Source organism: Podarcis cretensis (genome assembly GCF_951804945.1).
Source record: "Podarcis cretensis genome assembly, chromosome: 3".
In the NCBI taxonomy this organism is placed as follows: Eukaryota; Metazoa; Chordata; class Lepidosauria; order Squamata; family Lacertidae; genus Podarcis; species Podarcis cretensis.
In genome coordinates this window covers 31,588,259-31,602,757 of record NC_137172.1, presented here as the reverse complement: position 1 = coordinate 31,602,757, position 14,499 = coordinate 31,588,259, and the positions used below count along the sequence as shown (strand labels likewise).

The window sequence follows — 14,499 nt, the reverse complement described above, 5'->3', positions numbered from 1 at the left end:
AAAAGATAAGGATATTTATAGAACAACACACAATGTTCAACTTCCAAACCAAGGATGCTTAATTTAACTTTAACTTACACCGGGGGGGGGGGGGGGCTACCAGAAAAGTAGATTTGATTCCGTCTTCATACTAAAAGAAAGCCAAGCAGGCTGGGTATAGAGAAGAAGAACAGAAATTGAGATATAGGAGAGCTTGCCAAAGTGCCAGAGAAAGTTTGAAAAGCCTATGCCAGCACCCAATTATGAAATACCTAAGCAGGTGGCAGAGCCAGATGCCACGGTGTAATGTTGGTTTGGGCTGGACCACTAAAAGAATTGGGCAGATGGATCAGAGCCTGCTGCTCAGTCCTGGTGGACCGTCTAAAGAGGAATCAAGTATTCTGCTCAAAGAACTTTCCAGTAACGTCCACAATGGAGATAAAATTCTGACATTACGTATTTCGTGTATATTTTCTTACAGAGATCATTCCAAAAACACCCTATATACCTAGTTCATGTGGGGATCAATGTGCTGTCCATTTTGGTTATGAAATGCCATTTCCTACCAATACCAAGTGTTAGGTTTTTTGTTTTTTGTTTGTAAATCTCTTTAGGATCATCATACTGAAGAGTACAAAGAATCAAAAAAGCCCAAGTTAAAATCCACAGATCACAATCCTTGTAAACACTGATCTAACTGCATTTAGTTTAGCTCAACTGTTGGGATCCGAAAAGGGTTTGACATGGAAGATGTTGCTGAAGAACAACAATTCTCATTACAATTTTATATTCTGTGTATTTTAACCAAGAGATCGTATGAGACAACTAACTGTAAGCTAGTCAAGAGAAAAACCTCCACCTTGCAGTAATCTGAAAGGTAAATTTATGAGGACACATAGCTTGCCTACTGTCCTGGTCAGATGTTCAACTTGATTTGTCTTCAGCCACACTATAAGATATTACATATATATGATTAACAATGAAATACTGTGTGTCTACTCAGAAGCAAGTCCCACTGAGTTACCCAGGTTGGTATAGAACTGCATCCTAACACTGTTTTTCTACCAAATAATGTACCCCCTGGGAAATGTGTGGTAAAGATGAGTGCTTTCCAAGAACCAAGGTTTCGGATACCTAGGTTCCTGAATGGCTTGGCTCCTGAACAAATTGGCTCCTGCATGTCACAAACCTGGAAGTAAGTGTTCTAGTTTGTGAATGTTCTTTGGAAGCCGAACGTCTATTCTGGCTGTCGGCATTGTTTCCGGGGCCAATCAGAAGCCGCGCTTTGGTTTGCAATCGTTTTGGAAGTTGAACGGACTTCGAGAACGGATTGAGTTCAGGAAACAAGGCACCACATGAAAGACACATCAAAAAGTATTTGTAATAAGTCACAAAATGGCATGTCTTAATGTGAAAATATTTAAGATAGAAATAGTTTTAGATCACGTGTAGCAGATGTTGGGGTGGTAAGTAATAAAATAGTATTTTTGTAGTGAAAGAATATGCTGCATTGATTTTATTACTACAAAATTTAGTAACTTCAGAATTGATGCACATTTTAAAACTGAAAATTGATTGCACTTGGATTATTCCAAGATGATTAAACTTGCCTTACCGACACAAAAGAAGGCTTCATACATAAATGAGTGCACTTCACCCAGACAATTATGTAGTCTGTAGGGTTAAATAATTTGATGATTTTATTGTTTTATTCTTTATTGTAAACTTTGTTTTACTACAATCAAGCGTTGTGAGATAAACAAATAATGATCCTTATTATTCCTGTTCAGAGGGGCATCAACAATCCCAACCAACTAACTTGGGTCAATTTGAAATTCTGCTACCCCTAACATCCTGCCAATCAATCATTAAGACTTACAATTTTGGATATGCCATGACTTATGTAAGGTATCTAAAATAACCAAACCTTCTTTATCTTTAATTCAACATGGGCTATTGGAGGGTAAGTTTGCACATATTTCTAGATGAAACATGTCTGATGCACTAGAACTATAGTCAGAAGTATTTAACTCACTATAGGCTTGCTTTAAAATCTCTTATCTACATTGTGAAACAAGTAAAGTAGAAAGCCTATAAAAATAACAATTCAGACACTATAGCAAAGAGCCACTGTCCTCCTAGTGGTCCAGCAATAAAACTGCTAGCACATTTGCAAAGTTAAGCAGGGTGCGGTATGGTTTCAAATTGGATGGGGGACCATATGTTGAGATTCCTGCATTGCAGGGGGTTCGACTAGATGACCCTTGTAATCCCTTCCAATCTACAATTCGAATATACTTACCGTATATTGGCTATATGTTGTTGCACAGGCTGATGCTGAAAATGTTCAGGCCACTGATGATGTAGGCAGAATGAAGGCGAGGACTGAAGACAGCAGGCAGTCTGATACAAGGGTGTATGTTTTTGGCAAGCAGATGCTGAATATTCTGTATGAAGGTTTGGGCAGCAGGAAGTTAATGGAGATGGCGCCGCATTGCCAGACAGTGAAAGGCATTCTTGCTGATTACAATGGTGATTTAGAGGCTGATGATGGTATGGGCAAGGGCGACAACACTGTGATAATACCTGTGGAGTTCTTTGGTCATCTACAGGCAGAAACGATGGTTTTAGCATGCCATTAAGTGGAAGGCACCCATTTGCACTCACTTTTCTTCTTGTGGTTTCCTTAGGTGGGAGGTTTTGGACGGCAACATTGCCATCACTGGTTGCAAGGAGATCAGGACTAGTTGCATTGGTCGGGATGTTACCATTGCTCAGAACGACAAAGTCATTGCTCCCATTGCTTGTAGCCATGCTCCAAAGTTCTGGTGGTCTGCAATGCTTCTAGAAGGGAGAAAAAGAAAGAAAGTAAGTTAAAAATGAAAAAGGCACAATTTTGTCAATAATATACTGGTCTCAGTGTTCTATATGATCTGCTGAATAAAGAGAAACCTGGATTAAGGATGCACCAAGTATCTGTACAGTTACAATTAGGGCTGGGCAATAGCTGGTTTTCACCATCACAATATGTCGCCAGCTAAACATTGCTGTATACCAATGGAACTTAATTTGTTCCGGAGGTCCGTTCTCAACCTGAAACTGTTCTTAACCTGAAGCACCACTTTAGCTAATGGGGCCTCCTGCTGCCGCCGCACCGCAGGATGACGATTTCTGTTCTCATCCTGAAGCAAAGTTCTTAACCTGAGGTAATAGTTCTGGGTTAGCGGAGTCTGTAACCTGAAGCGTATGTAACCCGAGGTACCACTGTATATCACAATGTCTAAAATAAGGATGGAACTAAGTACAGTATGGTTTGAATCCCCACGACAGGGTGAGCTCCCGTTGCTCGGTCCCAGCTCCTGTCAACCTAGCAGTTCGAAAACACGTCAAAGTGCAGGTAGATAAATAGGTACTGCTCCAGTGGGAAGGTAAACGGCGTTTCCGTGCACTGCTCTGGTTTTGCAGGAACCGACTTAGTCATGCTGGCCACATGACCCAGAAAAACTGTCTGCAGACAAACATCAGCTCCCTTGACCAGTAAAGCGAGATGAGCACCACAAGCCCAGAGTTGTTAGCGACTGGACTTAACTGTCAGGGGTCCTTTACCTTTTTAAGTACAGTATAGACATTGGCTGGCTTCACGTTTCCCTCCACATCTTGACTTCTGCATTGTCCTTGACCACTGACCAAGCTAACTGCAAATGAATTTGAGTCCAACAACACTGGGCAAAGGTTAGTTACCCTGATCTAGAAAAGGAAACTGCTACCACTGATTTAACATCTTTAGAATGTGCATAACATTAAAGCTTTGTGATTGTTAATAGCTTGCTAAGATTCTGCTTGCTCTACAGGGACCCATAAACATTAATTTTCCCTTTCTTCTCTACTACTGAGCTGTTAAGAGTGCCTGAAACTGTACAGCCAGCCAAGCTATTTAATTGGTTCATCACTAATATCGAACAGAAGGTGCTAGGCACAATGGAATGCTGCCCATAGCAACCCTGGATACTGATTCTCAGAGCCATTTGGGTTTGGAATCCTCAATGCCTAAAGCTAAAGGAGGTGGGGGAGAAAAAGCCCTGAATAATGTAACTTAAAACTATTTGTTCTATGTTACACTCAGACACTCTGCAAAGTTAATACCAAACGGCAACCAGTCAAAACTTGACAGCATTTTCAAGACAGGAATATTTTCCTTCAGAATCCAATTCCTTGCATTCCTATGTTTAATATTCTTTCCCGACCCACTGCACCCTAAACCAGTAGACTCCATTAAAAAGTTACTGAACACACACTTGCCAAGTTTAAATTTAAGCAGCTGAATGAAGCTGGTTGCTGTCTGAAAATATTTAATTTTTAAAATACTGTATGGCTGAAGTAGAGTAGTTTTCTCATGGATTGCTTGGCAATTTCAGAATGGCTACAGAAAGGGATAAGCACACAATTAAAAAGAAGAATATTTTGTCCCTTAAAGAGACATCTGTACACTTTTCCTTTTGTGCAATAGATTCAGAAGCACATTGACACGCTGGAGAATCACTATCTTCTGAACAGGAAATTTAAGCATCCAAGTCAACCAATAGCTTCTTCCATATTTTCATTAGGATTTCTAAAGCAGTAGGTATAAACATTTACTGATCTGAACTCCGGGCAACCCAAAAAGGTCATGACTGGGACAAGACAGACCAATTCCTTTGCTGTTAGGATGCAAATACACAAAAAGGCAGCTGAAAAATGACTTTATGACCTACCAAGTCTACAGAGAACATTTTGTGGTTTCTTTGTTCTCTGTGATGAGAGGGCAAAGATTAGCAGGTTCCCGGCTGCTCATGATAAGAGACAAGAGCCACAGCAGACACACACAAATCAGCAATAAAAGAGCAGCAAGCTAGCAACAAAAAGAACAGTGAAACCCATGTGTTTTAACCTGCTTGCAAAATGCTGAAAGGGAAGGTGTCAAACTGTGGGAGGCTATTCCATAGAACCTGGTGGCGAACCTGCTTCTCATGGGGCTCCTTCAGCAAGCTGTTGCCCCAAAGAGAAGAACAGACTGCGGGGAAGGTTGAAAATTGTAGTACTGGTGTTAAGAATGGAGAGGGGGCTGCCAGGGTATCATCTGGAGAACTGGTTTACCAGGCTTCAGCAGACTTGTCTGAATTTGTTCTGAGTCTGGCACTATGACCAAAATACAAGAAGCAAAGGTGTATATGGCTATGGTAGCAGTTTATTACAGAACTCCAGAAAGGGGGGGGGGCTTTGTTCCTTTCTCTTTTTAATCCTACAACTGATTCTCCATTCTGGGGGTTTGTCTTTCTGCTAAGACAACCACTCAAGTAAAGGATTTACCTTGGTATGGGATGGTTAGTACATCAGCAATGGCAATATCTTTCTCTTTTCATTCCCCCCCCCTTTTTTCTTTCCTTTGGTGTCCTCTGCTCAGGGCCAGTTTGGGGGTCCAAGGATTACACACACATGAAGGCAGTGGATGAATGGAAGGACCCTGTGAGTGGTAGGGGAAAGGAGGACATCCCAGGATGAGAGATTGGAAGAAGAAAGGAAAGTTCCCAGGTGAGAGCTGGGAGGGTCCACCACTTTCTGTGTGAGACAAAGGTTAAGAGCTACCTTTGAGACAGGACTCTCTGTTTTCTTCTCTCTCTGTTTTAATTTATACAAATCTCTTTTATCTTATTGTATTATGAAAAAGCTTTAATAATGATTTAATAATATTCTGATGTTATGTCAAGGTGCAGGAATATCTTTCATCTGAGTTTTGAGACTACAGACAGAAAACTCATGACCATCAGGTTTAATTTCAACGCCATCAGTAATGTACTTTGGACTCAGCATTAAACATCAAACTGCAAACAAACAATAGCAACTTCAGTCTCTACCCACAGTTGCACAGAAGGCAAAGCGACTCCCAAACGTTCTTCTAGGTCAGGCATAGGCAAACTCGGTCCTCCAGATGTTTTGGGACTACAATTCCCATCATCCCTGACCACTGGTCTTGTTAGCTAGGGATGATGGGAGTTGTAGTCCCAGAACATCTGGAGGGCTGAGTTTGCCTATGCCTGCTCTAGATAGTCAGAACCCATGCCCATATCCTCAGGCCAAACCAAGTGAAAGTGATCCCACAAACCTGGACCAGACGGTACTCAAGGAATGTCCCCGAGATCTGCTTCAACAGTAGCATCAAATTAGGGATGGAAATTAGTGACTTTGCCCTCAAAGTGCTTCACAAAACTAGTACAGTGGGCTACTCAGTGATCTGTTGCTACATCTGCTGGGCTGATACTAACCAGACCCTTCAGCTTTAGGAAAAGGTCCCCTAGGTAGTTCACAGAGTATGCAATTGTGGCTATAAACTGAGCCGTCTCTGATGCCATCACCTCCACATAGACTCTCACCTGTGTTTGGTCCAAGACTTTAAGGAAGAACTGTAATGCTGTACTGCACTCAGACATGTGTGCAGGATTTTGTGTTCACTCAAGTGAATATTAATTTTAGATGTGGGTAAACTTCTCCCATTCCTTCAGGCCAAGATGACGTATTTCATTACTCTGAAGAGGTTTTTTATGTTATTATTAAGAAAGGGTGTGGGGGTGGGAGAAGGAGGCTTAAAAAAACATTGGTTCAAGAAAAGCCATCTGGACTAACACCACTTACTATTGAAAAAGACAAGTGCAAAATCAGGTGGGAATGAAGTACTGGAAATGTGGTTTCATTTGCAGAGCATTATAAATCTTTAGATGGCCTTAGGAACCAGCTAATTAGCTGTTGAACCATTCATCCCCAGCCTCTCCTAAATCCAACAAAAACTCAACTTAAAAAACTGATGACAACTGTTCTATAACATTTAACCTAGATTCAACTTGCACATGAAATTATTTCATATATAAGCTGGAAAAGAAAGCTCCCAAACAAACAATCCTGGTTTAGGGGGGTTGTGCTGTTTAAATCAGGCATAGGCAAACTCGGCCCTCTAGATGTTTTGGGACTACAGCTCCCATCATCCCTGACCACTAGCTAGGGATGATGGGAGTTGTAGTCCCAAAACATCTAGAGGGCCGAGTTTGCCTATGCCTGGTTTAAATCATTGAATTCCTGCCAGATAAAGAGATTGCAGTATGCTAGCTGATGGAAATATGTCTTCTCATTCTAAAGTCTTCATTAAGGTGTTTTCTTTAAATGCTGCAAGACAGACAAACTGAGCAATATGCAACAGAGTGATATGCAACAACCTGTATAATTATTAAAATAAATTCTATGATTTTCTACAGAATGTTTATACAGCAAGCCTGCACCCTTCCGCTACTCTTGTTTTACAACAAAATTATGTGGGTGTGTGGGTGAGAGAGAAGCGACAGACGGCCCTTGATATTTGGATTTTCTATCTATCTCTCAAGCCAGTATTCCTAAGGCAATTAAGGAGATTTTAAAATGCTTAATGTCATTGATCTTAGCCAGTGCTTTTTTTTCTTTAAAAAAAAAGTTTAAGGGTACTCTCATTTTCCTACTTATACTAAAATACTGCCCCTCAATGAGGTCAAACTTAGATTCACAAAATGTTTAGGGGTATGCGTCCCCCCAGAAAAAAGCACTGATCTTAGCTTCCGGCTCTCAGCTAGACATTTTTGAAATTCCCTAGTGCCTTTGCTATTCACAGGCCAAGGGAGTCTCCCACAGTTTCCTGGCACTTGCTTTTTATTTTGTTTATAGGCCGCTAGCTATACACTGAACACTCGTCTTTAACTATGATAACTTATTCCTCGAGGAAGCTCTGTTTCTGCAGAATGCCATTCCCTAATTGAAGTAGTTTAGGTCTACTTTAATGTGTACAATGAAAATGTGTGTGTGTTAAATCCAACAAGCTTGCTGTAATAAGTATTAACAAGTAAAGTTCAACATGGTTAAAATGAAGTATTTTAACTCCTTTCCTTCAAACAAGGGTGGAGGCATATGCTTGCATAGCCTTCTTCCCTCCATCACCACCTGAGCACAGCCCTTTTCTGTCTCCTCCTAATAAGAGCTTGGAGCTGAGAGCACTCATGTATTAAGGTAAGTAGGATGCCCATTATCTGATTCTTCACCCTTGAAGCTTGGATGTGAATGTTTCCTCAGCCATTTTTTGCACAGGCGATGGGTTTTAATTATGTACAGGTGTAAGTATATGTTATTGCAGATGCTACTTAAAATTTACATCCTTCTTAAACCTAAATCAATCATTAATGCATAGCGTTTGCTCACAACACATAAATTCAGAGGGGTCACTCAGCTGATTGTTGCAAATATTCATTTGCTAAAATCCTCATATGTATGTGTCACACACACACTGAACTTTTATACTGTCTTTCATCATTCTTGACTCCAGGGTGTGTTATAAACATATAAAGCAGATAAAACCAATTCTCAAATGAATTGTTTATTTTTTTAAAATGCTATGGACGCATTATATAGTCTCAACACCTATGAAGGCTGGGGAAGTATGTAATACACCAAAAGAATGGCCGGGGGAACCCAGCCAGATGGGTGCAGTATTATTAATTATTATTATTATTACTACTACTACTACACTGTAGGTGCCACTAGCCAAACATCCAAGGGGAGGGTGTTTTAAATCTGGGCCTCTATTGTCCTATTCTTTTTCTTCTTTGGTGATCACTCATAGCAGAGTAAGACTGTCTTCCATGAACATGGTCTTAAAGAGAAAGCTGGTTCTTGTGTCACAACATAATCCACCAGTCCCTCATAAAAAGCTAAATGGATCCATCACATTATTCAACACCTTCCAAATCACGAAACATTTTTAGGATTAATCTTCTCTCGTATTTAAGTGTTTTGTTGCATTACTGCCAATCCACATCCCAAAAGACTTGATGTTTCTGCCCTGACCTTGAGAAATTATTTCATTTCCAGGGCTGAAGGCTGGGTTAGGAATTGCAATTCTACTGACAGGGATTTCCCAGATATCACCATGCCAAGGTAATAAAAATTGCTTTACAGATAGGCACAGAGAATGCACATTAATTCAGCACTGGCAGCAATAGAGTGAAGGAATGACTGCTGGGAATAGCAGTAAGGATGGAGAGATGAAGTTAAAAGCCATATATTTTTTAATCTGTCAACAGGTTAACTTACCTAGAAGAAGCTAAAGGTAAAGATTAAATGCAAGTGTAAGAACAACCCACGTAATGGGTTCTCGCCTTTATTGGGATGATAACAAACTAACTAGAAGGGACTTTAATATACAATTGTAGTTTCTGTTTAGAACAACACTGTACAACTTAAAGTAAATCGAGATGAAAAAATTAAATGTATTAGGTAACTTGAGGAACTGGCAGAACTCTTAGCTAAATATGTCAATAGCTTCTTCACCAAACAGCAAAAGAGCCATTTTTAAGAGTTAGGTAAATTTACAAATAACATTTTAGACTAGAAATTTTATGCTTGCAAGACATCCCTGTATCAAGCAAGGAAAGCTGTGCACTCTTAGCACAATGCAAAAGGATTCTAAGAATCCTAATGCAAGAAGTTAAAATCATACACCCTACAATTTTAAGCACCGTCATTACACTAAATCTTATATACACACCTTAATGACTTTTCATTGCTATGTAAAGGAAAGTTTTCATTATGATAAATCCTTTATTCTTACAAAAATGCTACACACACACACACACACACACACACACACACAGTGATATGCTATTTTTCAGCTGAAAAAGGAAATAACTTGTACTGAAAATGAACTGAAACATGTACAGGAACCCACAATAAATTATGTAAACAGGGAATGTCAATATTTAGAGTAACCCACAGCAGTAGAAAATCCTGTTAAGATAATGCACAACTGTAAAAGAATTGTTCTGCTACATGCATTTGAAAGGCACATAACACAGTAAGTTTGAAACCGATTTTGGATAATGTGTATTATCTAGAACCTTCCAGTGTGCTCTGCTAACAAAAGTTGCAAAGCTGAATTAATTAAACTGGCTTTGACACACAGGAATCATTAAGGACAGCTGAGCTATGATTTTAGAATATAACTGGTTAAATGTTTTTGTATCTAAACATGTGCATACTTTTCAAAGTGACAATATAGTTCGAATACCTTTAGACTTCTGCACTTAATAACTGTTTTGTTGTAAAAAAAGTCATAAAACCATACAATATTTTAGTATGCTAAATAGACATACGATGAACATGTTTTAAATGACATTCAGTGCAGGTTTCCTAATCTCAGTTTATCAGATGAGAAAATTGCTTGTTGTACATGCATATCCCCAAGTAAATTTAAGATACCAATCAAGTTTAATTGCTGAATGCCTTCTGCCAGTTTTGCAGTCACATTCTGCTTCCTTAAAAACAACACCTACTTGCATTTGTTCTCTTCAATCACTATAAAAGCATTTTGCCTTCTGCTGGGTCCGAACAAAACCAGGAAATCTCTTACTTTAGACACGTTCCCTGGCAGCCCGTTAAGTTTTGCCCCACTTATTCTCAGGCTTTTTAAGTCTCCCCCTTCAACTGCAGCCTCATTGTAAGTCAACAATCATTTGCATACTTAACACGGCTTTGCAAAAAACAAACAAACAAACAAACAAACAAACAAACAAACAAACAAACCCATAAGTTCTTAATACTTGCATTAACTCACCCAATTATTCTGAAATTCCTGGCTTAAGCCGCATCAAAAAATGTAGTGCAGAAACTAGAGATAAATATTTGGGGAGGAAATCTCTCCTTGACTGCCAAATAAAAACAGTGTTGAAGAATTCAAATCGTTATCTTGAAATGAACTAAAGAAAACTCGAAGCTATATGCGCGATCTTTTATGAAGTCTTCGCGGCAAAAGCTGTTGGTTAACTGCTCAGAACAGCAGAGACAAAATAGCTGGTTGAGGCTGCTCTGCAATACTGCAGAGAGGAGTCTGTATGACACGCACATGCAAATTGCCTTAAATCAGGCTTGCTGGGGGCTGGGATTTCTAGCTCGCTTTCTCCTATTGGACAGTCGAATTTCTCTCCTAATGAGCCTCAAGGGGCAAGGGCTCAGTGGTAACAGCTGGTATGGCAAAGGCTTGATTTCCATGCAAGGTTAGAAAGGCAGGATATTACCATTAACGTGCCCCCCCCCCACCGTTTTTGCAGGAGAAGCTCATAATATTGCTGCTAAACATATCTGTGTTTTTCCTCTTAAACTGAACTAGTTGCTAGATTAAGACTCTTTCAGATGGCCTTATTTGGTTTGCTATTTTAGAGAAACTTTAAACTCCAGCGTCCAGGTACCTCATTTGTAAGATTTGTATATGGATTTTTCACTACACTTTGCAAACATAGGTCCACTCTACACTAAGAACAGCAGAGAAGCACGGCTGGGTCAGTCCCAAAAAAGTCTACCAATTCCAACATTCAGCTACCAACAGAGGCCAGGCCAGTCAAATGCATCTGGGAAGTTCACAAGCAGGGAATAAAGGAATTATCCTCTCCCATTGTTCTCCAGATCCCAGCAACTGGTATGCAGAGGCATTCCGTCTCTGAACCTGGAAGGTTCTATTTAGGTATCATTTCGAATAGATCTATCCTCCGCAAACTTGTCTACCCTTTTAAAAGACATTTAAGTCTGGAGATGCCACTGCCACCAAATCTTGTGGCAGTGGGTTTAATAAACGAATCACCTTCTTTTATGTCTCCTGAATCTGCGGTCACATCATTTATGTTTCCAGAATCTGAGGTCAAAAGGTGTGCAAAAGGAGGAAATCATAGAATTGTAGAGTTGGAAGGGATCCATAGGCTCATCTAGTCCACCCCCTTGCAACGCAGGAATATGCAGCTGTCCCATACAGGGATTGAACCTGCAATTTTGGCGTTAGCAGCACTACGCTCTAAACAACAAAAGCTGAATGAATTTGTTGCATCTTTACTGAAGAAGATGCAGGACAGAGCCCAGTCCCTGAACTAACTTTCTCAGGAAGGAAGTTTGAGAAACTGAGGTAAACAGCTGTGACAAGAGATGGAAATCTAGGTCTTGCTGACAAAATAAAAAGCAATACATCATCAGTTCCAGATGGCATCCACCCAAGAGATTTCAAATGTGAAATTGCTTATCTTCTAACAAAAAAAATTAACTTGTAAGATCAGCCTCCATTACAGAAGGCTGAAAATTGGACAGTGTAACAGCTATTTTTATAAAGGGATAGAGGGCAGGAAGATCTAGAAAATTACATGCCCATTCTGGGAAAACTGAAAGAAAGCAATACTGATAATAAAGCTAGAATTACCAAGCACTTAGAACAGGGGTCAGCAACCTTTTTCAGCCGTGGACCAGTCCACCATCCCTCAGACCAGGTGGTGGGCCAGACTATATTTTGAAAATAATAATAATAATAATAATAATAATAATAATAAAAAAAAACGAAATCTTATGCCCCACAAATAACCCAGAGACACCTTTTAAATAAAAGCACACATTCTACTCATGTAAAAACACCAGACAGGTGCCACAAATAACCCAGAGATGCATTTTAAATAAAAGGACACATTCTACTCATGTAAAAACACGCTGATTCCCTGACCGTCCGTAGGCCGGATTGAGAAGGCAATTGGGCCACATCTGGCCCCCGGGCCTTAGGCTGCTTACCCCTGACTTAGAAGAATAAGTCTTAGTGAAAAGAAACCCTGCCTGTATGACCTTTTTAGCGTTTATTTATTTGGATTATTTTTATAGACCACTTATATTTAAACAAATCCACTTGAAGCTGTTTTGTTCTTCGAGTGTCAAAAAGCATGTGGATAGGGGCAATCTAGATGGCACTGCATACTCTGACTTTCAAAAAGCTCTTGGCAAACTCCCTCATCAAAGAGGAAGCTAAGCCAAGCTTACTCATGAGGTAAGAGGGCAGGCCCTCTTATGGATCAGTAGTGGGTTAAAGAACAGGAAGCAGACGGTAAAAAAATAAAACAAAGACAGTTCTCACAATGTAAGGATGTAAGAAGCAGAGTCCCTCAGGATCCATATTGGGACCTGAGCTTTTAAACTTGTTCATAAGTGACCTGGAGTTAGGAATGAATAGTGAGAGAGCAAAGTTTGCTGGTGACAACAAATGGTCAAAACAAAAAGGCACTGAGAGGAGTTTGAAAAGGATCTACCCAAATGTGGTAAATAGGCAATAAAATTGCAACGGCAAAACGAACAAGCGGAAAGTGATGCATGTTGGGGCAAAAATTAAAAATAAATAAAAATCTAACCTCATATATATGGTGCCTGAACTGGCAGTAACTGACAAGGAAAGAAATCCTGTGGTTGAAGTGGATGGTTGGTTGAAGATGGAGACCCATTGCATGTTAGGGAGCACAAATAGGAAGAATCATAGGATTACAGAGTTGGAAGGGACCCTGACGTTCATCTAGTATTCTAGTCCAATCCCCTGCAATGCAGAAATATGCCACTGTCCCATATGGGGATTGAACCTGCAACCTTGGTGCTATCAGCACTACGTTCTAATCAACTGAGCACAAATCTACATGTTGTGCTCATGCAGACTTCCCATAGTATCACTGTGAGAACATGATGCTGGCCTAGATGGCCAGCTGGTCTGATCCAGAGGGCTCTTCTTATGTTCTTAAATCAGCCGTTTAACTTGTTGACTTAAATCACTGAAATAAAATATCTCTCCACTGCGATTCAGAGCACTGCAGAAATTTAGAAAGGAACATACCACAGTTCCCAAATCACCATCTTCCAGGAAGGCATATTATATATTACATTATTATTTTTTATTACACTATATCAGAAGAGGTGAATGACACTCATGGGTACAACTGTCAACCAAGCATCCGGGAGCAAAGGTGAGACAGGAATAATAAACTCTGGGCGGCTTCCAACAAAAGATTAAAAATACATTAAAACATCAGTCATTAAAAACTTCCCTAAACAGGGCAGCAAGAATTCCCAAGTTATGCAATTGCTCCTTTAAAGGTAAGCTCCTTTAAAGCTTAGCATTATGCAGCATTCTAGTAACCAGAGAAATGTTGAAGAAAGATGTAGCCAAACTCTCAAAAATAAGAACAAGCATTTTGTTAACATGTGAAGACAGGCTGAAAACCAATGGAAGACTACAGAAATGCAACTGGCCTCTATGGCAGCCACTTCTTATTAAACACGTATGAAAAGCAGTAAGATGCCTAGTTCAGCTGTGAAGTCACAATTCATGAGCAGTAAAAATCTGTCTGTTTTGTTTCTATGGCTAGTGATGATCATTTCCCACAAGCATGATTTTATCGGCCAATTTTCTGCTACCTACTGCTTTTCAGACACAAAAATCTTCTCTTTCTATAAATAAATAGGTGTGGTTGTGATAGAGACGTGTAGTGAAGACAGGCATTTAAGTAAAGAAACCAAAAGGGTTTCATACAATAGAGGCCGACTAATAACCTCAGCAGGCATGCTTTAATTTCAATTATTTATGGATAAGCTAACCAACAATATAACCTCTTGAGTTCAAAAGGAACACTACACACA

General features: G+C 39.8%; 1 protein-coding gene across 4 annotated transcripts in view; it reads right to left on the bottom strand.

Moving 5' to 3' along the window:
• Positions 1-14,499, bottom strand: part of DISP1 (dispatched RND transporter family member 1) — an 84,562-nt gene that overhangs the window by 35,094 nt on the left and 34,969 nt on the right. The window contains exons 1-2 of one of the 4 annotated variants that reach the window (XM_079969165.1): positions 10,637-10,914; positions 2,647-2,823 (exon numbers count right to left, since the gene is read on the bottom strand). In XM_079969165.1, the coding sequence (XP_079825291.1) occupies positions 2,647-2,750 (104 nt within the window). In that variant the 5' untranslated portion in view covers positions 2,751-2,823; positions 10,637-10,914. Of the gene's footprint in view, positions 1-2,281; positions 2,824-3,585; positions 3,881-10,636; positions 10,915-14,499 lie in introns of those variants that run through there. The other 3 variants (XM_079969166.1, XM_079969163.1, XM_079969164.1) reach the window with 3 other exon arrangements.